General features: G+C 47.2%; 1 protein-coding gene across 5 annotated transcripts in view; it reads right to left on the bottom strand.

Moving 5' to 3' along the window:
- ABCC8 (ATP binding cassette subfamily C member 8) overlaps positions 1 to 26,170 on the bottom strand; it is a 77,465-nt gene that overhangs the window by 41,935 nt on the left and 9,360 nt on the right. For 3 of the 5 annotated variants that reach the window (XM_047878373.1, XM_047878371.1, XM_047878369.1), the window contains exons 4-10: positions 23,244 to 23,410; positions 21,347 to 21,589; positions 20,336 to 20,524; positions 13,019 to 13,183; positions 9,781 to 9,936; positions 4,616 to 4,750; positions 4,099 to 4,261 (exon numbers count right to left, since the gene is read on the bottom strand). In XM_047878373.1, the coding sequence (XP_047734329.1) occupies positions 4,099 to 4,261; positions 4,616 to 4,750; positions 9,781 to 9,936; positions 13,019 to 13,183; positions 20,336 to 20,524; positions 21,347 to 21,589; positions 23,244 to 23,410 (1,218 nt within the window). The remainder of the gene's footprint in view (positions 1 to 4,098; positions 4,262 to 4,615; positions 4,751 to 9,780; positions 9,937 to 13,018; positions 13,184 to 20,335; positions 20,525 to 21,346; positions 21,590 to 23,243; positions 23,411 to 26,170) is intronic. The other 2 variants (XM_047878372.1, XM_047878370.1) reach the window with 1 other exon arrangement.

The following is a 26,170-nucleotide window of genomic DNA, read 5'->3' on the forward strand; positions in this document are numbered from 1 at the left end:
CCCGCATTGGGCTCTGTGCTGACAGCTCAGAGCCTGGAGCCTGTTTCCGATTCTGTGTCTCCCTCTCTCTCTGCCCCTCCCCTGTTCATGCTCTGTCTCTCTCTGTCTCAAATATAAATAAACATTAAAAAAAAATTAAAAAAGAAAAAGAAAATGGGACTGTGGAACCACACACCTCACAAAGCTGTTGTGAGGATTAAGTGCACGTAGCTCGCTAGGCAGCCAGCACAGAGCAGGTCCATACAGTTCAGTGCTCCCTGCCACTGTTTCATGTACATCAGCACTGACATCTCAGCAGAGTAAAAACTCTTGGAAAATGAGGAACACAACTTAACTGTCTCTTGCATCCCTCCCAGTGCTTAGCACGGGGCTGGGCTCACTCAACCCCGACCGAGTGACTTTCATCTCTTTTCCTTCAATTCTGGATTTTGATGGTAGGGAAACTGTAGCCATTTCCTTTTCATTCCCAGCTCGGGGCTCTGATGGCAGGAGCATCAGATAGAGTACCAGAGCTACTCTGACTGCCTGGCATTCGATGACCAGACTGAAAGCCCAGCAGGCAGCACCGAGATGGACACCATCAGAAAACATGACTCTTGGGTTCCTCTTTGGCGCCAGGACCCCATGGCTGGCGCCAGGGACGAGAATGAAAGATGCCCCATTACCTCAAGTCTAATGACCTGTGTCCTGATCCCTGGTGACAGGGAGCAGAAGGCAGGAAGTCCAGGAGGAGGTAAATGAAAACACACTGAAAGCATATACCCACAGCCAGGAGGTGCCCTCCCCCACCCCGCCCTCCCTGCTGCTGACTAACAAACCCATCCCAGGAAGGGCAAATACCAAGTAAATAGCACTTAGCTTTCAACGCTCTCCTGGAGGGCTCTTCCCTTTCCCTCCACTGTCCTCTTCCAGGGACCAGCCGGGGATGCTCTGTTTATCCCTCTAGGTCACTGATTCCCAGACAGGTGAGGGACCCTGAACAGAACCCCTGCTTGGCTCCAGAGTCCCTCACTCCTAAGATAGTCATCTCAGCCCCTGACAACATGGCATCTCCTTTCCTCCACGTCCTCCTGGCCCCATGACCTTCACGAAGCCATGGCTTGGCTTCTGAGGGCCCCATGGGACAAAGAACACCTACTAGACAGGTTTTGGCAGGCTAGCCTGGGAACCTAGGCATCGTAAAATGTTGTTGATATGCAATACATCCCAGGTTATAGTGTGGAATGCAGGAATCGAGCATACATCTCCTAGGAGCAAAGTAGTTGGGCAAATATAGTTGCCCTCAACTATATGACCTGAGGCTGCCCCTAGTTTGCTGCCAGGAATCTTGGGGGCCTAGTGCTGTTTTCTTACTGCCTCCCTTCCCTAGCTTGCATCGCAGCAATAGGGAGCCTGCCCTACCCCGCCCTGCTGTGCTGCTGCTGGGAGAAGAAGTCACCTGGCTGTGGCCGGAAATCCTCCTCCACCTCAGCAGCTGTTCCCATTGATGAGATGTCTGGGAGCCAGGTGTCTAATTGGTTTTACACAGTGTGGTGTTACTTTTACCACAACCAGGCCCAGGGGCAGGCAGAGCAGGAGGGTGGCAGAGAGGAGGGTGAAGAGGGCCTGGGCTGCAGGGGCTGGTTTCTCTGACCTCTTGAGATGTTCCTTCCCATTTTCTCCTATCCTGTGGAGCACTCAGCCTGAGAGTGCTCAGAGGCCCTGAGCACTGTGTTCAGGACTGAGGGTAAAGAGGAGAGACCAGTAACCTGCGTGTCTTGGTGAGGGATCCAGGGAGCCACCACTGCCTGCCACGTTCATAGCTGCATTCTGAGAAAAGCAGTTCCTAGCAGGATTTTCTGCAGAAAGATGCTGTGATTGGTGCCACGGATGGTGGATGGTCTGTCACTGTTGACCGTGGTAAGCCACAGGGCACCATGGTCTGGATGGGCACAGGAGAGTGGGACACTTGGGGTGCTCAGTGTAAGCCCTGCCCTGCGAGAACCTTCAGGTTGGGTGCTGGCCACCTGGCCCCACTGGACCCTCTCTCTAGGCAATATGAACACCAGGAACACACAGATGACCCGAGTGGCTATCTTATTTTCCATGACCCTGTCTGGGAGACGTGGCCAGTGCACCCTGCACTACTGGCCCACCACTGGCGACCCCCACAGCTGCGTTTCTTCCTGGCACACCAAAAGAACCAACTTCAACTGGCGGAGGTTGTCAGTAGTGTCCATCTCTCCTAATTTCCTTCTCTGTTTCCCACTCCCATCAAAGCCCATTCTTGGCTGTTTCTCTTCTACTCAGAGAAAATAGCCTGTAATGGTGCCCCACTGTGTCCTAAGTTTTTTTCACCCCCACGTCGGTGCCCAGCCCTTTGTGAAAAATAGCACAAGATGCCAAAGAATCTTGTCTGAGCCATGCTTTTAACCTCAGGATTGACCTCAGGAGGACACCCCCTCTGGGCCCCCATTTCTCATCTGTAAAATGGTTTTCCCAAATGGCAGAAAACATTTTCTTTATGTGGGGCTTGAACTCACAACCCTGACATCAAGAGTCACTTGCTCTACCCACTGAGCCAGCCAAGTGCCCCTCCACAGATCTATCTTTTAACTCACAAATGTCCTCTTCAGCTATATTAATTCATTTAAGCTTTACACTTGAGTTGTTTTGTTTCCTTTTTGTTTTTTGTTTTTTCTCTCTGGGGGCTTCTACTTGGCCCTTCCTACCATACTGGCTCTTAAACTGGACAGGCCAGGGAACCAGGGTGAGGTATAGCAGCTGCTAACTACTTCCATCCCAATTATGCACTTGGGCAGGGGCCACCACCGCAGGGTGGGGCCACGGAGCCACTAGACCAACTGTAAGATCAACTTGGGCCAGGACTCCATCGGTCACCTGATCTCCATAAGCCCTGGCTTGACCTGGGGACCACTGTCCACCAAACTAATTTCGATAACTAAATTTTTGATGTCTAGAAGTCCCTTTGACTCTTTTCCCCCTGATACTTATCTGTTTTACCTTGTGGGTTTTATACCTTCCTTTAGCTCTTTAATTATTTTAAACATACTTACTAACTCTTTCATACTATTCTATCATTTCCAGGTTTGAGGAAATAATTTTCCTTTTTTTTTTTTTTTTTTTTGTACTTGCTGACTCTTACTCTGCTGGTACATTTTTCTCAGGTGGATTTTTGTTTCTTTATTATTAGCTTATTGTTCTACAGGAGCATTTGCCACTAGAGCCCCATGTTCTCTGGAAAGCGGTTTTAATACATATGTCTGTTGGGACCCCAAGAGGTTTTTGGGTTTTTGTGTGTGTGTGTGTGTTTTTTTTTTTTTTTTTTACCAGTTTTGGTTTTTTTCCCCCCTTTCTCTCTGTTCTGGGCTTGGGGTTTCCTAACCACTTGGTTAATACAGATTCAGTCTCTACATCTGTGAGTATCTTTCTCCTCCTCATACCCCAGGTAGTTAGAAGCTTCCTTGGAGCCGAATCCAGGGCAGGGAAGGGAAGCTCAGTCTGACTTACTTAAAGAAGTCCTCACAGGGGCGCCTGGGTGGCTCAGTCGGTTAAGCGTCTGACTTTGGCTCAGGTCACGATCTCACTGTCCGTGGGTTCAAGCCCCGCGTCGGGCTCTGTGCTGACTGCTCAGAGCCTGGAGCCTGTTTCAGATTCTGTGTGTGTCTCTCTCTCTCTGACCCTCCTCCGTTCATGCTCTGTCTCTCTCTGTCTCAAAAATAAATAAATGCTAAAAAAAAAAAAATTAAAAAAAAAAAAAGAAGTCCTCACACTCTGGAGAATCCAAAACTGTTGCTATATATTCATTTACTGCAGCCTCCCCATAACAGATCAGCTCAATGGAGCATAAAAGACCTCCTTTGTCTCTGTCATCACTGTGTCTTGAGGGCCAGGACAGTGTCCTGCCCGCAGCAGGCTGTCGATATACATTTGCTGGGCACACGACTGAGGACACTGTGGCTTCCGGGGGCTCTGCTCCAAGCTGGAGGCTCGCCTGGATTGGGTGATGATGATAAAGACTCTAGCTTCGGCCACCTCTGCTCCCTCCCTCGAGCCTGGACACCCAGCACACAGGGCTGGCTGGTGGGGTAGACTCACTGGAAATGGAGGTGTAGACGGCGAAGGCTCTGAGGCTGGTCATCTCCTTCCTGCGGGTCATCTCCACACGTGTGCAGAAGATGTTCTCCCAGGCGTACAGCTTGAGCAGCTTGATGCCACGGAGCATCTCGTTGGTCTGCTTCAGCCTCTCGTTGGAATACTCCTGCCAGGGGTCACCAAGTCAGAGAGGGGTTTCCTTTGCCCCTGGCCCAGCCAAGAGGAAGGAGCCAAGTCAATGCCCTCATCACTTCACAGGCAATGCCCAGCTCCCGAGCCCATGGGGACGCTCCCTTGCTTTCTCCACTCATCCCCTCCCACAGATAAAGAAACGGAGGCCTGGACAATCAAGTAACCTGCTTAAGGTCAACGATAGTGTGGATATATGTGTGTATGGCTGTTTGGTGGCATCTGGGGGAAGAGTGAGGAGCCTCGCTGGTGTACAGGGAAAGGGAGCAAGCAGCCGCATGGGGGAAGGATGGGGAAAAGGGGCGCGAGCACCCTGGGGACGCTCACTCACCAGTGTGCTCCGCTGGGCCTGGGAGAGCTTGGTGGCCACAAAGTACTGGACGGGGGCCAGTAGGATGATGACAGCTGCCCCAATTAAGGCACTGACTCCAAGAATGTAGTAGAGGAGAATCACACCCACGACGATCTGAGGGAGGGTCATGGGGGTGAGTTTCCTTTGACCTGGTAGTCGCCCTGGGGGAAGCGGTGTTGGCAACCCCTTTCCCCAGGCCCCTAGAGAGGGACATGCCTTGGTGCCCAGGTTTCCGAGTTGTCCCCAGGGGCCAGAGGAGGAGGTGTGACAAAGCAATTTCAGAAAGAGGTATTAACATGATGGGCTCTCATGCAAGCAGTGGCTTTCTGGGCTGATAACAAACTGCATTTATCTGTAAGCCTGCTGAACCATTAACTCTCTCCAAATCCACCTTCCAGATGGAAGTCTCAGAGCTGAGGTTGCACAATGAATGTAACAGCACCTTTTGTTCTGTTGGCTGGCTGGCAAGGCTGACGGTTCCCTCACACTGGGGAAAAAGTGACACATGAGCAAAGGAGCACTGCCGTATCCATGCCAGACAAAACCGGTCCAGGGTCTGAGAGTTCAGTTTTCCTTCTCAGGCTCCTGGCATCTTTTTTATTTTTATTTTTATTTTTTCAACGTTTTTTAATTTATTTTTGGGACACAGAGACAGAGCATGAACGGGGGAGGGGCAGAGAGAGAGGGAGACACAGAATCGGAAACAGGCTCCAGGCTCTGAGCCATCAGCCCAGAGCCCGACGCGGGGCTCGAACTCACGGACCGCGAGATCGTGACCTGGCTGAAGTTGGACACTTAACCGACTGCGCCACCCAGGCGCCCCTCCTGGCATCTTTTTTAAAATAAAATATGAACTGTCTTCTATTACACCAATTATTACATATATAAGAAAATGAAAATGATCTCTTAAATTTATGACATCATGTAGAGTGGTTTTTGGATGAAAATACAAGTTTTTATAATTCTTAGAGGCATATACATTTTACAATCTATAATACATATACACATATGTACATGAAGGCTGGTATCTTTAATGTTTTAGTGAATCTGGCAAGTATTCTCTGAAAAGAGAATTATTCTGGCTTTATGCAAATGACTGCCTACTTCTGAATATTTATGAGAAGTGTAAATTACTCTTGCCAGCCCCTGAAGCATCAAGCTGACAATTTCTCAGGTTGCCTTCAAAGGCAGACAGCTCTAAATTCAGGGATTATTCTAGAGGAACAGATGTGCTGTCTTCCTTAATTGGAAAAAAAAAAAAAAGTCTGCCTGGGTTGGCCTTGCACTCTACACCAAATTGGCACTAAGCTCCTTGCACTACCTCGAGGGCAGAGGTGGGCGGTTTTGTAATTTCTCTTAATCACAGAATGCCTCTTGTATTAGCAGGATCTTAGGGGCTGGGAAGTGACCCCTTTACCACCTGCCTCCCAGTGTTTCACTGATGTTAAATGCTGACACGGGGGTGCAGAGAAGCACGTTGGGAAATAAAGAAACTCCTACTCCTGCCAGGCTCCGCTTCCATCACCCTACCCAAAAATTATCCCTGGCATCCAGTGTTTTCATTAGCTGTCCTCAGATGGAGGCAATCAGGGCATATTGTTCAGCGGCTTGGGTAGAGCCAGACACCAAGGAAGCTCCAAGAGCACTCCCAGAGTCACCACCATGGCACCTGCTGGGGGTCGGTGCCTGAACCCCCACCACGTCCAAGTGCTGGCAGCTGCTGGAACAAGATCTGGAGACACAGCTGCTGCTGATGCCAGGCTCCTCCTCCTCCTCCACCCACCCCTTGTCATGCTCCCTAAATTCTTCTGTCCACTCTTCTATTCTGAGGGGTCTGAGTGGACCTTACAGGAGAATATATCAGAAAGCAGCGATTCTGAGTACGCAAAGCAAGTGTGGGGAATACAAGGGCTACGTTAGCTCCTATTTACAAGTTAGGAAAGTGATCTAGTATAATAGTGGGGAGATCATTGTCCCCGGAGTCTGCAAGCCTGAGTTTGAATGCAGTCTCAGCACTTAGCTGTGCAATCTTAGGCAAGTTACTTAACCTCTCTGAGTTTCAGCTTCTTCATCCTTACCATGGTGATTTTAATGCCCACTTAGCAGGACTTCTGTGAATATTAAATGAATATATATGAATATTAAATGACTTCTGTGAATTCTGTGACCTTCCTGTGAAGGTCAGAGGTTGCCTAGGGCTGGGGGAGGGGATGAGAAGTGACCACCAATGGGTACGGGTTTCCCTTTGGGGTGATGAAAGTGTTCTAAAAGTGTGACAATGCTAGGGGCGCCTGGGTGGCTCAGTCGGTTAAGCCACCGACTCCTGATTTCAGCTCAGGTCATGACCCCACCGTTCGTGAGTTCGAGCCCTGTGTGGGGCTCTGCGCTGACAGTGCGGAGCCTGCTTGGGATTCTCTCTCTCCCTCTCTCTGCCCCTCCCTGGCTCACTCTCTCTCTCTCAACATAAACAAACATTAAGCAAAAATAAATAAATAAACTTAATAAAATTGTAATGATGGTCGCACAACTCTGAATATGCTAAAACTCACCGAATCATACAGTTTAAATGGGTGAATTATATCTTAATGAAGCTTTTATCAAAAAAAGTATATGTGACCAAAAAAGATTACAAATCAAGGAGAGTTCCCGGGGATAAAGGAGAGGGGCTCCTGAGCTAGTTTCTTTTTTTTTTTAATTTTTTTTTTCAACGTTTGTTTATTTTTTGGGACAGAGAGAGACAGAGCATGAACGGGGGAGGGGCAGAGAGAGGGAGATACAGAATCGGAAACAGGCTCCAGGCTCTGAGCCATCAGCCCAGAGCCTGACGCAGGGCTCGAACTCACGGACCGCGAGATCGTGACCTGGCTGAAGTCGGAGGCTTAACCGGCTGCGCCACCCAGGCGCCCCTCCTGAGCTAGTTTCAGTATTTCCAAAGGCGACTCAGGCTGCACACAAGATCCTGACTAGGTTGAAAGGATTGGATCAACTCCACATGGGAACACTGGGTCTTGAGGGCTGGTTAAAGCTCTAAGTGGCAAAGGTATAGCCAGCCTTTAAGGAATTAAAAGTGGAAAACCAAATGATACTTCATGATAAATAAACAAAGGTAAGTAGTGGAGATAAAAACTACCACCCCCTGGGTGTTGGGAGGGTTAACTGCATAAGTGACAGAGGCTGGGGCAGGCAAGGATTATTTTTTCTTTTAATTTTTTTAATGTTTATTTATTCTTGAGAGAGAGAGAGAGAGAGAGAGAGAGAGAGAGAGAGAGAGCACAAGCAGGGGGAAGGGCAGAGAGAAAGAGACACACACACAGAATTGGAAGCAGGCTCCAGGCTCCAATCTGTCAGCACAGAGCCCGATGTGGGTAGGGTGATGGAAGCAGAGCTCATGACCTGAGCTGAATGAAGTTGGATGCTTAACTGACTGAGCCACCCAGGTGCCCCTGGGGCAAGGGTTATTAGTATTAGCATTGTTAGCAATGATGTACGTGCAATAAACATTATAAATAGTAGTAATGATAATCTGGTGGACAAATGAAATCTTAATGAAGATTTTGGTGGACAAAATCTTTCAAAAGAGGTTGTTTAAGGGGACATAATAGAAAGTGTTCTTGTGGATAAAAGACTGGTAACTATATTAGATGAACTCTCCAGGCCCTTCTATGGCTTCTTTTTTTAAAAAAAGTTTATTTATTTATTTTGAGAGAGAGAGAGAACTCTCATGAGTGGGGGAGGGGCAGAGAGGGTGGGAGAGAGAGAATCCCAAACAAACTCTGCACTGTTAGCATGGAGCCCGACATGGGGCTCTACCTCATGAATTGTGAGATCAGGACCTGAGCTGGAATTGAGAGTAGGACACTTAACCAACTGAACTACCCAGGTGCCCCTTTCTATAGCTTCTGTAGTCACCAATCCATCTTGGTAGAGCTGGGGAGAGGACGGTGGTCTAGACATGGATAAGTGGTAATGGGGGATGGCATACAGGGCTGTCCCCATAAAAAGGACCATCAGATTCCCTGTCCTACGTCCCCATCAAGATGCCTAGCTGACTCTCTGTTCTATTTTCCTTTAAAGTCTTTCAAATATAAGTTTTACAGGTAAGAAGGACCAATAAAAATCACTTGAGATAAAGTTTTGTGGAATCTGCGTCCTAAGAAGCAATCGATTCTGAACTGGTAAAGTCTTCACTCAAACCAAAGTCTGCAATTTCCAGGGATCTGATATTTACTTAGTGACTGCTCTGGGCCGGGCACTCTGCTTGGTGCTTTACTTACATTGTCTAATTGACTCGTCATAGCAACACCAGAGGGTAGGAATCATCCCCTTTTCATAAATGAGGAAATTGAGGCTCAGACAGGTTAAGTATTTGAATCAACTGGTTTCACCAAAGTCCAGGCACTTTCCTCTATACCAGGCAGCCTCTGTGGAGCCTGCAGGGGTTCTGGGATTCACCAGAGTGAAGCCAAGTCCATGGTCAAAGCTCCAGATGAGAGACAGAGCAGACCAGACCAGGAGTCAGGAAAACCACGCCAAGGATTCTCCTGCTATCGTTGGGGGAGAATGCACCTCCTTCAGAACCATCCCCAAAGGTTGTTTGGCTTTAGAAATAATCATGTTTTTGATCTTCAAGAACAACACTTGCTTACTTGAGAATTTAGAAATGCATAAAGAAAATAAAAGTCACTTGTAACCCCACCATGTGGCCTTCTAGTTCTTTTTTCTGGGTGAGTCTGTGCCAATGTGCACACGTACATGTATTTCAATTTAGCGTGAAGCTCACTGCATGTACTATTTTGTAACCTTTTTGGCTTAAACATCCATCATGAACACTTTTCAGTGTGATTAAGTACTTTGTTGTAACATAACTTAATGTCTGCAAAAATGTTCCACATATGATTATCCCATAGTTTTTTTTTTTAAGGTTGGCTGCTTTTTGAGAGCCTAAATGACAAGAGAGATAGCTAGACTGTTTACAGAGTGCAAGCGAGTATTGGAAGCCAGGGCTACACACCATGGAGACCCCAAAGGTGTGGAAGGTGCAGGCAAACATGGAATGGAAGATGGTGAGCCCCTAGTCACTGGGCATGCACCAGCAGATTCTGACTTTGTGCCCCCCACCCCCACCCCAGACACACATCCCTTACCTGTACTGGCATGGCCCAAAGGTTTGGGCACAGGAAGAAAAACCACATGAGCTGGTTGGTGTCGATGGCAACCAGGTTGCAGATCTGCCCGGCTGTCATGTCCCCCATGGACAGGTTGGAGGTGGACAGGTGCATAATTTTATTGTAAATCTTGGTCTGGAAATGAGAGCAGAGTATTTCACATTTGTCATCATCATCATTCTAATCCGTCTCCCAGATGCCATGTGTCTACAATATGCCAGTGCCTTCTCAGACATTCCTCCACGGGCCCCCAGAGCAGCTTTGTAAGGGGGCACTGCATTAGTGGTTCCAATTTTACAAATGAGGTAACTGAGGCTCAGAGAGGCAAAGGCCTTTGATTACAGAACAAGCAATTCAGAAAGGCAGCATTCACATGAGGAATCCTTGCCAGCATGGCAAGCTACTTCCCCAGCAAAGCAAGACCTCTCCCTTGGGGACAGGACTTAATTAGCTCTTAAATCTTAAAAGTGATATTCGTGTCCTGTTGTATTCTTGGTTTGCCAGAGGCCAGTGGAGAACACACTTCATAAAAATGATAAAGTGGGGCAGCTGTCTGTTTTAATGTGGCTGTCTTCAACCAGGGGAGGGGTATGTTTGGAGGCCGTGTCTTGTCTTAACTGAGCCTTGAAACAAAACAAGGGATCTGCTTGGGAAGGTCTTTCATGAGACATGACATACAAGTATCGATCAACCCCACCACCATGGGAGTCCTGCCCCCAGAGGACCTTGTTCTGTCTCCTCAGGGCAGATGGGGAGCAGCCATGGAAATGGCTCCCTGTGGGCTCTGATCCTAAAAGCTCTGTGTGCAGAGTGATCGTGCCTCCTAGAAACATGGCAATTTTCAAGTTATGTGCTCTTAAACAAGGAGAAATGCATTTCTGTCTTCAATGTCCTAGGGATGCCTCCTCTTAAATGAAATTCTATTGGGCAGTCTGTTGTCAGGTGGACTCCCAGTCCTAAATTCATCTTTTGTGAAACCCAAGCTTTCTTGTGGATCAGGTCTGCTTAAAGCATGAACCTATCATATGTCTTTTTTGAGTTTATATACACCATGGGTACAGTTTAAAATAATGGCAATGACATTTTTGGACAGATCTAGGCACGGCCCAGGTTATGTGAAATCAGTCTTCAAAGAATAATAGTAAATTTAGTTTTAGTGAAGTAGGAACATAGAGTAATCTATCAAATAAAGCATTATTAAGTAAAGACTAGGATACACAGAAACCCACAATTGACTGATAGCTGGTTTATGTCCACAAATTATATATATAATACAAGCATGGGGCTTAATAACTTTTCATTCAAGAACTGTCATTCTTCTCAAAGCCATGAAGACGTAGACCTTTATCTACAATTTTATGTAAATCTCTGAAAAAAAGGTTTGTTCTTCTAATTTGTTTTATAATTAATACCAGCAGTTTCTTTTTGTGGCATATGAATTTATCTCTCCTGGATTCAGACAGTTTGATAAGAACAATTACATGCTAATCCATTTAAAAACCATATTTGGCTCTTTTAGCGTAATTGGAAAATACTGGGCTAGTGTGTAATTTATGACCTACAAGTAGAAAGATTTAATTACAAAACTGACTACAAAATTGGCTGTTGTCTATGGTGGTATGTGCCTGCCAGTCAATGGAAGAGTCTGTGCAGAGGCTGGGATTTCAGACAGGTTTTCTGAACTGAGAAATGATTTTGTTCTTCCTAGCTTTGAGCCCCTGTGAATCTCAGAGGGTCTTGTATTTTCCTGGGCTCTTTCCACCACTCTCACATGATGAGGAAATGATTCTGTTTTCTCAGTGAAAAACCACTGGGGATGGGCAGCGTTGTCATGTACAGATGCACAATCTGTGCACAACTCCAGGGGGCACCATTCATATGGCCTGTACTAAGATAACCAGAGTTTGGACTCTGACAGGATCCCCAGCCCAGGTCATACCCTTCTCCTCTCAGTCCCTTTTCTGCAAAGCCTCTGATCCTGGCTCCCAAGGACCAGTCAATGTTAATAATGAAATGAGAAATATTTCTGTCTTGAAGTGTGATGTGGCTTTGGGATGTAGTCACAACTTCTGAGTGTTCTACTGACTTCATGGGAATTTCTGGGTATGGCAGAATCTGCTAGTTGTCTCCCAATATCCATTCTCTCTTTTCACGAGAGACCCATTCTTCTCTTTTCACGAGAAGAATTTCTAGCAGGGCATATATGGCTGTCAGGAACAAAGACCACACTTTCTAGCCTCTCTAGGTGTGACCACGTGGCCAATTTCTCATCGATGGGGTGAAGAAGGACATGTGTACCTTCTGCATTATGATTTTAAAAGAAGGCAGCATTCCCTCCTTTTGTCCCATCTTTCTTCTCTTGCTGGTTTAAGTGTAGGCCCAGCATTGGCAATGTCAACAGTCATCTGAAGCCATGGGGCAGAAGGCACATGAGCAGGCTGGCAGCCTTACAGAAGGAGCCAGGGTCTCTGACAAGTGTGCAGCTGCCACAGCAGCCCTGACTGTGTGTGGAAAACAAACTTTTGTCCTACTTAAACCACCATCTCACTGGGTCTCCCCATTCCAATGGCTGAACCAAAATTCTAAAGAGAATATTAGGGCTTGGACAACTCTCGTCACTGCCTTGCCTAAAAGTGCCCTGAATCCTTCCTGATTTTGATCACCCTTTAAACCCACTCTGGGAAGGAAACCACAGGGGGAAGGAAGAAGGACCTAGATCCAAGGGACTAGGTCCAAGGTTTAAGAGTTCAAATAAATCTTGCTGGGCCAAGATTTAAGAGCTCAAATAGACATTAGAAGCTCTCTAGTCCCAGTAAGTCAAGCTCATTTATTTTTTTTTTTTTTGCACCCAGAGAAGACTGGTAGCAGACCCTTGGGACAGAATCTGGGGAAGGAGTCTGACGCTGCATGTGCATTCAGCTGGAAAGAATGTGGTGACCCATTAGTGACATCTGTCCCATTCTAGGCCAAGCAGGTGACATCACAGACCTCGTGCAAGGCAGAACCAGGGCTAGAACTATTGCACTCCCTGAGTCCAGCCCAAGGCACTTTCCACTCTTCCTACACCTCTTTGTCAATGGTTATTGTTTCAAAGCACTGCTAAAGGGCAACAAAAAGATAAACTCACACCGGAATTATTCTTAAGTGCCCATGAGGATGAATAACGCGGTTCTTACTGCTAAGTGAAACCATAATTAGCCTGTATTGCAAAAAGTACCTGTATTGCTCCTCTCAAGTTAATTCCAGTTTCGATGGCGACATAGTAGGATGCTTGCAGAAATGTTCTTTGCAGTAGGAGGGCAAGGAACAGAAGCACGGCCAAGACGTAGGCATTAGCAAGGAACTCTTGGGATGAGACAAAGTAAACCCCGAGAAATTGCGTCTGAAAGAGAATTCAGAGGTGGCTGTCGTTGCTAGCAAAATGACCGCCGTTAGCACCTGTTACTGTGCCACAGTGGCCATTACTATAAGACCCTCCATGCTTGCAAAGCTTTATGCAGCTGTTTATGAGGGAAATTAGACTAATAAATCCAACTAAACATTCTTCTAGCCACAGGGAGGGGTGCCTATCCCCTCTTTATCATCCTACTTAGGAGAACAGAATGTGGCCCAGTTCTAACCTCATGCCCATAAATATGACTCTCAGCTTTGTGGCCACCGGGCCCAGGGGAGATCACCCTGAATGGAACAAGAATAAATAGAGCAAATCACAGAGCAGCCAAAACCAGAACGGCCTGAACAAATCCCACAACGTGTGTTCTCTGCTACAAAAAAAAACGAATGAGCTGAGGTCTTGTCCTACACTCACCGACAGCCTGCCCTGTAGAAATTTCTGGGGAAGAAAGACCAATGGGAAAACTGTAGTGCTCCCAGGCGAGATGGAAAGTCATCACCTATAATAGGCTGGAGAAGATTTTAGAAGCCCCTGAGCCTCGTGGGGTCCCGGGACGTCCTTTTAAATCGAAGGTCCTCTTGCTGCACCTCTAGCAAGATCTCAGATGATAAGCACTGGGAAAAACCAAACATTTTGACTCTGTTGCTAAAGACACCAGGAAACAACAGCATGCCTGTTTCCAAATTCAGCATCAATAACTCCCAGGAAAACTTTGATCCTGATTAAACCTTTGCTCCCCAGCAGAACCACATCAATGTTTCCATGAAGACAGCACTCTCTCCCCTTTCTGAGACTCTGCCCTGAACTCCAAAAGCCATTTGAAAGGGGACAGGAGCTGCTGCAGGCTAAAGGGTGGTGGGAACATAGTGATGAGAAGGAGGCTGAGGGCATGTCTATGGCCAGGATCAGGTCCAAGGGGTCAGAACTCTAAAAGGAGTCTTTTTCCTAGAGTCAGAAATTCCTGGGTCTCGGATACAGGGCTATCGAATGGTAGTAGAAAAGATCTGGGCCTTCTAAACCAGCCCTGCTTCATGGAGCTTACGTCTATCATCTCTCCCTGGATCTGTGGGAAAGGAGGCTTTTCACAGACACAGAGAGAGGAAGCAGGAAGCAGACACAGAGAGACCACTGAGGTCTCATAGAGGAAGGCCCTACCAAGGCCTGAACCCCTGACTCTGTCTCATTTGTCAAAGAACCAGAGGGAAAGGCAGAAGGAGAAAAGAGAGGGTAGAGGGTGGGGGTGGGCTGGAGGCAGCAAAATGGACCTTAAAATTAGGCTGCAGGGGTTGAGACCCGTATCCTACAGGCAGGATACAATATTTACCAGGTACAGAACTCCATTCTCATAATACACTAATGAGAAGAATGCCATTATGAGCCTAATTTTATACATGAGGAAATGGTGTCTCAGCATGGCTATGTGGCTGGTTCAAGGTCACACACTGATAAGGGACAACATGTGAACATGAACCTGTGTGATCCCAAAACTACGACCCTAGACGTACTACCAAAGCCTTATCCAGCCTTTTGACCTTGAGTCTCCCATTGTCAGCTACAAGCTTATGACTTGTGGGGGACAGAAACATGGCCACTTAGCTGGTTCTCAGTCAAAAAAGAAGGCATGTGGGTTTGGTAAAGCCTGGTCCTATCCAACATATTTTGGAATTCTTAGGTTCTATCATCTTCTGCAGAGACCCAGCTCTGGAGAATGGAGTCCATTATGTTAAAGCAACAAAGCACATCATGGGAATTTACCCCAAAGGAAATAATTTCACACCAGGAAATAGCTGTATGTGAAAAAAGTATTCTATCTCTGGACTACAGCAAGGGGAGAGTCTGAAAAGCCATGCAAATGTCCAACCACAGAGAATGGTTAGGTATGGTATGATGCTCATGGGAATACCACACACTCAAGAACACTGATCATCACAAAAGCTCTCAAGCAGCAAGGACTGCCATGCATGTGCTATGTCACAATGATCAGAAAACACATAGGCTGGAAAATGAGGACTAGAAAAGTCAACTGATCACGTATGTTGGTGAGAAAACGGGTGGCATTTGTTAAATACACTCATCATTTTCACATTTTTAACAAAACAACAAATTCTTTTTTTGCAGCTTTAAAGGCAAAACCTTGACCCCTTCCCCCCATAACACACACACACCACAGGGTCAGAAACTATATTTCTTTGGATCAAGAATTTCGTGGCCTATTAAAATGAAAATCTTCCTGTAGGTATAAGTCATTAGGACATTATTGATCTCTCTTCAAAGAGAGACATAAAAGATATGGAGCCCAGAATAGCTAAGTTTTTATTAAGAAGTGTGAACTAAACTAGCCAAAGAGACCTGAGGCACTACTACCCAAGGAAGGCAGGCATTGGGGAGGTTTAAATGGGTGTGAGGGCACTGACATTGCCCAGCACCTTGAAGGCTAGAGAGGAAAGGCCAAGGACCTGCAACATGACATCTGGTGGGAGTTAAATGCTTCAGAAGATCAGATACCCTCATCCCACATTTTCACAAGCTCTCAGGGAAAGAAACTGTGTTTGTTTCTGGGGGTGCTCAATACATATTTTAAATCAATCAATGTATATGCTCTTCCTTCCCATCTACTTGTTATAGAAGTTATACATTTCCCATTTTTAAGTGTTTATTTTTGAGAGAGACAGAGAGAAAGAGTGTGAGCGGGAGAGGGGCAGAGAGAGAGGGAGACAGAATCCAGAGCAGGCTCCAGGTTCTGAGCTGCCAGCACAGAGCCCGATGTAGGGCTTGAACTCACAAACCGCAAGATCGTGACCTGAGCTGAAGTTGGAAGCTCAACAAACACCCAGGCGCCCCTACATTTCTCCATTTTGCAGTTGAGCTGGGTTCATTGCACAGGTAGGACTAGAACCTAGGACCCTTGACTCTATAGTTCTGACCCTCATTATCCCTGTCTGGCCAGAGATATGACTGGAAAGCCCTCCTTCCCTTGTTCTCTAGAGCTTAATGGAGAGGGATCACATGGGCTTTTGCTTCTTATTTTGGCGGGAACCAGAAGATGCATTGCCCATAGGTCCCAGCCCTGGAAGACCCTGGGTGAAAACAGTGACAACTATCTTTGAACACTCATGGACCAGTGTACCCAACCATCCATCTATAACCAGTTATGGTGATTTAGAGCCTGGATTTAGAGGTTAGCCACATCTGAGTTTGAGTCCTAGATCATTATATATTAGCCACTGTGTCTTTATGTAAGTTCTTCAAACTCTCTGAGCCTCAGTTTCCTCACTGTAAAATGAAGCCATTAAGGGTTTCTACTCAGAGAGTTGTTGTGAGAATTTAATGTAACAATGCAGCTAAAAATATCTAGTAAGCATAAGCACTCAATATGTGGCAACTTCTATATGATTCCCTGAAGAATCATTTCTCCTGTGCCTCCTGAATGTCAGGCATAGAGCTGGGTGTTGGGCACCCAGAGGTCAGATAATGCAGTTCTTGTCATAGGGGACTCAGGGTCAAGTTGGGAAAGAGACAAGGGGTTTTTGATGGTGCAAGCCCCGGATGTTATGGGAGCACAGAGGAGGGGAATCTAACCCTATTAGAGGAAGTCTTCCTGGAGGAGGTGACATCTGAGCTGAGTCTTGGTGGCTGAGAGGGGTTAGTGAGAGGAAGGGAGTCCTGCCAGGCCAGAGCAGCTGCATGGGCATTGCCATGAAGAGACCAGCCCACGCACTGACATCACAAAGTCACAGAAATGCATATAAATTTACACAGTCACCCACAACAATAGCTACAAATACGTGTACTCAAATAGGGACACAGACACACATGGAAAGAGATAAACCAAGAGACACAGGACAAATAGAAGGACATACATACAGAATCATAAACAGTTTCCAGGAGAACTCATTCAGAAACACACATACACTCACAAACTTACACACATTTCCCCTCTGAGGTTAGAGGCTGTTTGAAGCTTTGGCCCTCAGATCAAACCCAGACTGTTCTTTCTCTGCTCAACTAATGGCCTAGGGCAGCACTGGCAGGTTTCAGATGCTGGCAGTTCATTATGAATCCAGTTCCCTTGCCCTGCAGCCAGATCAGTGGCATCCACAGCAGGTGACAGATTGTGGGTGGGGATTAGGTGGGAGAGGAGGCAGTAGAGGGGGAGGTCATGGGCTGCTCCCAGCCAGGGTCCCAGCTTTCCCCGGGGTGTGGCAGATGGGGCAGGAGTGTGGAATTAAAGAAGAGATAATGTTTGTCCTCGCAGATGCCAAGGGCAGTGTGATTCCTGCCAACTGTGAGTGTCCCGGAAAGGGAAGGGAGGACAGGGCAGCCACTGACAATGATGTAAACAGTCGTGTCCGGCTGTGCAGACTACAGCAGCGTGGATCGAGGCTGAGTGGAAAGAAGGGCTTTCTCACAGAGAGGGTTGTTAAATGCTGGCACACGTAGCTAGAGAGCTTCTGTCCTTGTAGGTTCATAAAGACCAGAACAGCACCTGTCTCTCTGAGTTAGAGCCATTGGGAGGCAGGGGGATGAACCGAATGACCTCAATAAATGACCCCTCTGCCCCATTTTCTGGGTCCAGAAGCCCAAATGAGAATTAAGCCATATCCCAGGCAACCACACGGTTGAGGATTCTTTGCTGCTGACACTGGAGACTATATTTACTTTCACCTCTTGTTTCAGTGTCTGTAATTTGCTGATTGTATTTGGGCTGCAGGGAACAAATATTAAATCTGATAAGGCCTGCAGCCACTGAGGCAGAGCCATCTGTCTCAGGGATTTATGTACTGACAGGGAATGCTCAGGACAAGAGCATTCCAACGAGAGGGCGGTAAATCCCAGGGCTGGTATACAAATAAAGAGAAAAGAGACCACAAAGCTAACGTTCAGATGAGCTAAAATTCTAAGTGCTGTTCTCACTACCTCTCTGGCACATCCTGCCTCAGAGCTCTCTCACCAGCAGAAGCCCACCAGAGCTTTGGGAAACACAGGAAGAAGACAACAATGTGGACAAGCTGACAAGGGCTCTGGCCTGTGACACGCCCCCCCCCCCCCCAATAGTAACAACAGGCCCTGTTGCTACAGGGTTATCAATGTAGAGTATTCTGGAGTCATCTATGGTCAGACTAGAACTGAAGGTAACACTCTTCTAGACAAGAGGAGATGGCCCTTCCTCTCTCTTTTGGGGCCAAGTATACCTCAGAGGCTCAAAAGCCATCAAGGTCGAAATAAGCAAGAAGAGTCCTTACATTCGTGTTGAACTAGAAATCTGCCCATCTTAGCCTGGCCAACTCATACTCATATGTCAAGGCCCCATTCAAATACTAGCTCCTTTATGAAGCTATCCATGACTACTGGCTGAGTTAGTCACTCCCTCTTCCTACAGTTCCCTGTATACACCCCCTCATAGTAGGGGATATATACTATGGAGTGAAAGAGACTTGGGTTCAGATTCCAACTCTGTCGCTAAGTAACCGAGAAACACTAAAGAAAGTTACCTAACCTCTCCACACCTCAAGTCCCTCATCTGAAAATGGGGATAAAAATACCTACTTCGTAAGTTATATGGTATGTGAATGATATCTCAATAAAGCTGTTACCAAAAAAAAAAAAAAAAATTTACCCTGAAAGGTTGTGTTAGGCATGAGATGTGACAACACATGCATAATTCCCACAAGCAGCCGTGCATGCGTTAAGTGGTCAGGACGTGGTTGTCAGTATTGTGAATGGTCCTCATCATAACCATTGCCTCTGGATTCCCACAGCCCAAACCAGGCCTGGCACAGAGTAGGGTTCAATAAATATTTGCTGAATAAATCAGACAAACAGATTTGGAGTGTCTCATACTGCTGATCAGAAGTGCTCAGCTGATTAATTATATCTCTTAAAAAACTTAATATAAACCTCCAGAGGATTAAATGCTCTCTGCGATCTTAGAGCCAAGGAGATGAATAGTGTTACACAAGGGAATGTCATAAATCATTAAGGTCCCTAATTAGCAATTCTCAGCACCATTTTCGGACTGTCTGTTTGTGGCTAAAAGTTTACAATGATATTCCTGCTGGGAAAATAAAACTCTGAGTCTTGTTACACGTGAAAAGTTTTCCATTTTGTGGCCATCTAAACCTAAGTGGCAGCAAGGAAACAGATAAAGGAATAAAGTACCCCACCCTCATCCCCAGAGGGGATGCCATTGTCCTAGCAGGGAAAATCAACCCCCACAAAGATTTCCCGCTTCTTTCGTCCAATGGATTTCAGTCTGTAGCATCTTTAAAGCTGCAAAGGCCATTGGATATTGTCTAATCCAATGAGTTTCAAGTACTTTTAAGACATGAAATCCTTGGGGCGCCTGGGTGGCTCAGTCGGTTAAGCGGCCGACTTTGGCTCAGGTCATGATCTCGCAGTCTGTGAGCTCGAGCACCGCGTCGGGCTCTGTACTGACAGCTCAGAGCCTGAAGCCTGTTTCAGATTCTGTGTCTCCCTCTCTCTGACCCTCCCCCGTTCATGCTCTGTCTCTCTCTGTCTCAAAAATAAACGTTAAAAAAAAAAAAAGACATGGAATCCTTTTGTAAAAAGAATTTTTGATGGGAAAGGCCCACATATTCATAAAACTGGGTCAGCTTTGAGTGAAATCTGGAATTGGGGGCGGGGGTGAGAAACTCATGGAGGTTTCCCTCTTGTCACCCCCAGCAGCAACCTCCAAGATGTCCCTGTAGAGCCTTGAATGCCAGGATATACAGAACTGAAGAAGACAGATTGTGAAGTTATTTAGAGTCCATTAGGATGATGTAAACTTAAGCCAACATATCCAACAAATCACAGAAGCCCTAGACACTGAGTGAAAAAATGTACTTCCTACAACTTTCTGAATGAGTAATAACTGGGAGAGGAATTATGGCAATGATGGCAAGGTGAAGAGATGGCAAGGGCATCATAAATCTTCCTGGGGCACAAGCTTGCCCCCTGGCATTTCTGTTAACCAGATGCAGAGCATCTTCTAGAGGGAGATATTGCCAAGGGCTTTGTGCGTGTGTGAGGAGCTGACCCAGTGCAGTCAAAGTGCACACACATTGGCCCCTTGCACGTTCTCATGTACAAGGGAAAATCTTCCAAAGGATGCCCTGCTCTACCCCTGGGATGGCCTACCTTGGGCTGGAAGACGCGGTTTTCCTTCCCAAGGTGGTCCACAATCCCGAAGATGCACAGCGGCCCGGCGAAGCCCAGCAGGTCAGCCAGTATACGGAAAGTGCTGCTGAGGACCAGGCGTCTCCCAAAGGCACGGCAGAGTGCCTGCCAGATGGCCCGGGCACCCTGTGTGCTCTGCGAGTCCTTCTGCTGCCGAGAGAGAGACCGATGGCCTGGTCAGAATGGCAGAATCTGGCCTCCCAGGAAGTCCCTGGTTCCTGCTGCCTGGGGAAACTTTTCTGCAGACAGGTGAACTCCAGGAAGAAATCACTGAACCATCAAGTGCATGGTGAGGTGGGCCCTCCCAACACCAACACAGTTCAGATGGGGAAACTGAGGCCAGATGATTGATCAAGGTCACACAGCCGGTCAGGGACCATGTGATGAGCACAGCACGTGGCACACTCATTCGTCACCACCTGCATTGCATCTGCCTCAGTGTCCACCCCTCCTCCCTATGCTAGGGCAGAGGCAGCAAAGGAACACTGGACTGGGAGTTGGGACACCGGCTCTGCCACCTACCAGCTGTGGGCCAGTTCTGCGCCTTTCTCAGAGCCTCCGTTTCCATGGTAGTGATAGAGGGAGACCGCTACTTGGCTCAACTTACAGAATTTGTGCAAGTGTCAGGCCACTAAATCTCTGCTTTAATATGGGTGAACGTTCCCACCTTTATAAGTCACTGAACTCCAGAAGGAAGAACATAGGACATGAGGGAATGCAGCGGGGTCACATCCCTTCTCAGGACCTCAGTTTCCCCCATGTGGACAACAAGGGTGTAAGGGCCATTCTAGCTGTGACAGTCCTATGAATCTTTAGTTCTGGACTTGTCCCTGGTTCACTGTGTCACTCAGGGCAAGCCTCTTCCCCTCCATAGGGCCTACCAGGGGTTTGACCTGATGCCTTCTGAGGTCCCCATCTGTGACTGTAAATTAGAGGGAGGGGGACAGATGGTGAGGCAGGGCCCCCACTGACCGCCTGGGTGTCGAAAGCCTCACAGAGCCGCTGGTAGTTGGTGAGGGCCCTCATGGCAATGGGCAGCTTCCCAATGGCTCGGAGATCAATGGGCTTCTTGTGGGCAGTCTTGATGAAAGCATTCATCCACCAGTAGGTGCCTTTGGATAGCAAATTCACGAAGGGCTGCAGGAAGCGCACCCCCAAGTCCTGTAGGTCCTCAGGGGGCTTTACCTCCCTTGGCGACTTGAAGAAGATATATCTCTGTGGGGCACATGGGTCACAGGGGATAGGTAAGTACAACTTCTCACCACCCTCCACTTTGCCCCAGTAAAGATCTGGGGTTGTGACACCCCACCCTTGACCTCTAACATAGGAGGCCATCTCTTGCCTATTCCCAGGAAATGGGTCCCTCCACACATCCTGGCCATCAGTGCCAGGGCCTCCTGGCTTATAACTCTTCATTGAGGTCTGCTCTGTACCCCCTTGGCTGGGTTGGGTTGGATCTAAGCCGGACTGAGAAAGAACAGAAATCTCCCGTATGCCATCTTCCCCACAGATCTGAGGACATTACCATGTTTCATGTCGGGTTTGCAGGACATGGAGCCCTGCAGACCTGCCTCTTCCACTTACTAGCAAGGTGTTTTTGGACAAGTCTCCTCTAAAAAGTTTCCTTTTTAGAAAGTCTAAAATGTGGGTGGTACTTGCATCCCAGGGGTGCTGTGAGGGTCAGTTGAGGCAGGGAGTGAGGTCGGCCTTTGTACCCTGTAAATCACCAACTAAACAGGGGTATCAGAGAAATGCAAATGCAAGGAGCACTTCACACTTATCACCCAAATGGGGCTGGCCCATTGCTTGTTGGAGGAAGGGAGACGGTTGTCGTATTCATTGCTAGTAGATTATAGTCTTTCTGGAAGGCAATCTGCAACATTGATTAAAATTTAAAATACACAGACTCTTTGAACTAGCAACTCCACTCCTTGGACTCTATCCCAAAGAAATAAAAACAGCAATACATAAAGATAGAAGCATGTTGAATACACCATTATTTGTGAAGACAGAAACTTGGCAACACAGTGAATGCCCATCAATAGGGTAATGGCTGAATAAATTATTGCTCATCCACATGATGGAATATTATGCAGCCATTAAGAAAACTAAATTAGCCATAGCAGACTTGGAGGGAGTCCTAAGAGATATCTGCTGGGTGAGAAAAGCAAGATGCAGAAAACTGTGTATAATATGATCCTATTTTTATAAAATGAATATTGAGAGGAAAAACCTTACTCTTACATGTGTTGAGAAAAAAGAACCTTAAGTAGATACAAGTATATGATATTATACTAATAAAAACCAAGAATGGAAGTGCACATATTAGGTTGTTATCTGGGTTACTTGGGGAGGGGGGGAAGGTCCGGGGAGCATAGAGTAGGAAGAGAGGAAAGAGGTAAAGGGAATAAGCAAAAATGATAACAAAACAAGACCAAAGACATGTATGCAGCCACATTTACTCATTCAGGTATATGTGAAACTATGACGAATACATTAACTCCCTTCCCCCAAAATAACAGAAACAACAACAGAGCTCGGGGGAAGCCAGTACTTGAAGCTCTTTTCCCTCTTCTATGGGATTAAACTCAGAATCCTTCAACCTTGGCTAACACATCCTATCACTTCCATTCCCTCTGGGATCCTCAGGTAGAGGGCAGTGGGATCAGATGGAATGTTCCTCTCAAAACTCCCCCACCAGCCTCAACTCTCCTTTGGGGGTGGGTAAAGGAGGCTGACTGCTTCTAGGGCTTGGCTAAGAAGCAGGGTGGGGGCCCACATCCAGGGGAAGGCCCACATCAGAAGCCCTGCCCTGGCTAAGGTGTGTCCTGAGATGGGTGCTGGGGTGGCTCAGGAGTGGTCTGCTTACCCTCACTCTGATGACATTGACCTCCACCAGGAGCAGCATCCCGTAGAGGATCACCAACAGCCCCGTAAGGCAGAAGCGCAGCTGTGAGAAGCCGATGGCGTGGTCATAGAACTTGACGAACTTGATCGTCTTGGTGATGAAGGCCAGGGTCCAGTAGACTAGCAGGGCTGCAGGGGAGAGGACATGTGTGTGTGTGGATTTGCATGTGTGTGCAGTCATGGGTGTGCAAGTGTGTGGGAGAGAAGGAGAGAAAAGAAGTATGTCAGGGAGGACGTATCTGTGTGAACAAGCCACTGTTATGGGTGTGAGAGCACATTTCTGAGGAAAAGGCTGTGTGTGTGAATATATGTGTGTAATTTTCAGATGGTATACATACATTAAAACATTCATGATAGGTATGTTCAAAACATTAATAATCTTGTAAGTCAAAGGGCGCCTGGGTGGCTCAGTCGGTTAAGCATCCGGCTTCGCTTCAGGTCATGATCTCACGGTTTGTGGGTTCGAGCCCCACGTCAGGCTCTGTGCTGACAGCTCGGAGCCTAGAGCCTGCTTCAGATTCTGTGTCTCCTTCTCTCTCTGCCCCTCCCCTGCTCGCTCTCTTTCTCTCTCTCTCTCTCTTTCAAAAATAAAAAAATAAACACTAAAATTTTTTTTTTTAATTTTGTAAGTCAAGCTGGTCAGCCAAATTTCCCTTTACAGTAATTAATAAGAAAAATAGGAAAATTATGTCTTGAAGTTAACTAAGTTGTAGGCGCCATGCCAAGGAAGCACTTTAAGTATTATCTCACTTATTCCTTACAACAACCTTGTGAGGGGAAAAGTGCCATCACCCCTGATTTAACAGACAAAGGAATTAAGGCTCAGAAAGGTTAAGTAACTGCTCAGTCGGGAGGTGGAACTGGCCCAGCCTGATGCAGAGCCCATGCCTGGAGCCTCCGTCCTATAGTGGTTTGCTTGTGGAATTTCTAAGCCTGGAAAATCTTAAAGATCCTTCGACCCACTCTTTCATTTAAGAGCTGTCCTCCTCTATAAAGGAGCCCTAAAGAGGTTGTGACCTGCCCGAGCTCACTGCAAGCTTGAGTGTCCCCAGGATAGAGCCCACTACATACAGCATGATGATGCTCCTCATGGAGCCTGGGGGACTGGGGGATGAGAAAAAGGAAGTCACAGTTCTGTGAGGCAGTGTGTACGGTGGTTAGAACAGGGCCTTGCAGCCAGATATATTTGGGCTCAGATCCTGTAATTTAATAGTTATGTGACTTTGGGTAAATCATTTAACCCATCCAGGCCTCTGTTTCTTCACCCATAAAAATGGGGATGATAACAGCACTTCCTCAAAGGTTGCTGTGAGCATCTAGCACAGTGGGCCTGGTACACAGCGGGTGGTGCTCTTTGGACATCAGCTGTTAATATTTTTATTATCTCCAGATTTCAGACCTGGGACCATAATCATCAGAAGCTATCAGTAGATTCTAATCTCTAAATTCTCACCGCCACCACCTGCCAATAAACCACTGTCAGCTGGCAACCAGAGGAAGGAACAATAATAAGCCCCCCTTTAGGAGATGCTTGCTTTAGCGTAGGCAGCTCCTTCCCCCTCACTCCCTAGAGTCCTATGCAGATAAGGTCAGCCTACATTCCCTAGAGCTCCTCTCTAGTGGGGTCACAGAGAAGGAGACACCTTCAAGCTGCCCTCCATCCCTAGATGAGCCTGGTCACACAAATGCCAGGGCATCTCTTAGAGACAAAAGTTGGGGTCTGCCCCAGCCTGAGTCTGGGCTGGGAACTAGCCCAAGATGGTGAACTTTCCCAGAGAGGGACAAATGCCATCTATCTCAGGTCCCTGGGTGAGGGCATTAGGATAGGGGGCAGAAGTGTCTGCTTTCTGCGTGCTACCCGCCTCTTGACAGGACTGGGATGATAAACCCCTCACCTTGGTCTGGTGACGAGGTCACAGGGATCCCACAGCTGGAGGCCATCACCCTGCCCCCACACCTACACTCCCCAAACAGGACTTGAGCATCAGAACCTCTTTGGCCCTTCATGAAGGTCACTTTTGGGAGTCAAGACTTGAAAATATGCCTCACATGGGTCTTAACAGATGTGGTCTGATTTGCTCTTCATAAAAATCCTGTGACTTAGACAGGGACTTACAATTCCTGTCCAGATACAGAAACTGAGGCTCATGGAGTCTGAGTTCGTGTCCAAGGTCACACAGGGAGTTAGTGGTGGATCCAGGACTAAGCCCAAGGGTTATTTCCACAGTGCTGGATGTCGCAGCCCTCAGCCAAAGCTTAGGGCTTGACTGAGAGAAAAGCAGAAAAGGACAGTGGTGACAGGGGGGCTGCGGGCAAGTTTTAGGTTCTGAATTCTCATTACCCCAGCATCTTCCCTGTCCCTTTCCACACCCCACCTATTACCAAGTTCTGTCTACTTTACTTTTTTTATTTTTATTTTTTTTAACGTTTTTTAATTTATTTTTGAGACAGAGAGAGACAGAGCATGAACAGGGGAGGAGCAGAGAGAGAGGGAGACACAAAATCTGAAACAGGCTCCAGGCTCTGAGCTGTCAGCACAGAGCCCGACGCGGGGCTCGAACTCACAGACCGTGAGATCATGACCTGAGCCGAAGTCGGACGCTTAACCGACGAAGCCACGCAGGCGCCCCATGTCTACTTTACTTTTAAATATCTGGGCCACCTGGGTCACCATCATATCTCCTCGGTGGCCACCATCATATGTCCCCTGCACTACCTGGAGGGCTTTCTCATGGTTTCTCCTCTTTCCCTCTTGCCCACTTCCAGAATTGCCTCTGTAAAGCAATGTATGTGATCAAATATGATCTCAATGCACCCATGTTCCTAACAGCATTATTCACAGTAACTAAAAGGTGGAAGAAACCCAAGTGTCCATTGACGGATGAATGG

This window comes from Prionailurus viverrinus, chromosome D1 (genome assembly GCF_022837055.1).
Source record: "Prionailurus viverrinus isolate Anna chromosome D1, UM_Priviv_1.0, whole genome shotgun sequence".
NCBI lineage: Eukaryota > Metazoa > Chordata > Mammalia > Carnivora > Felidae > Prionailurus > Prionailurus viverrinus.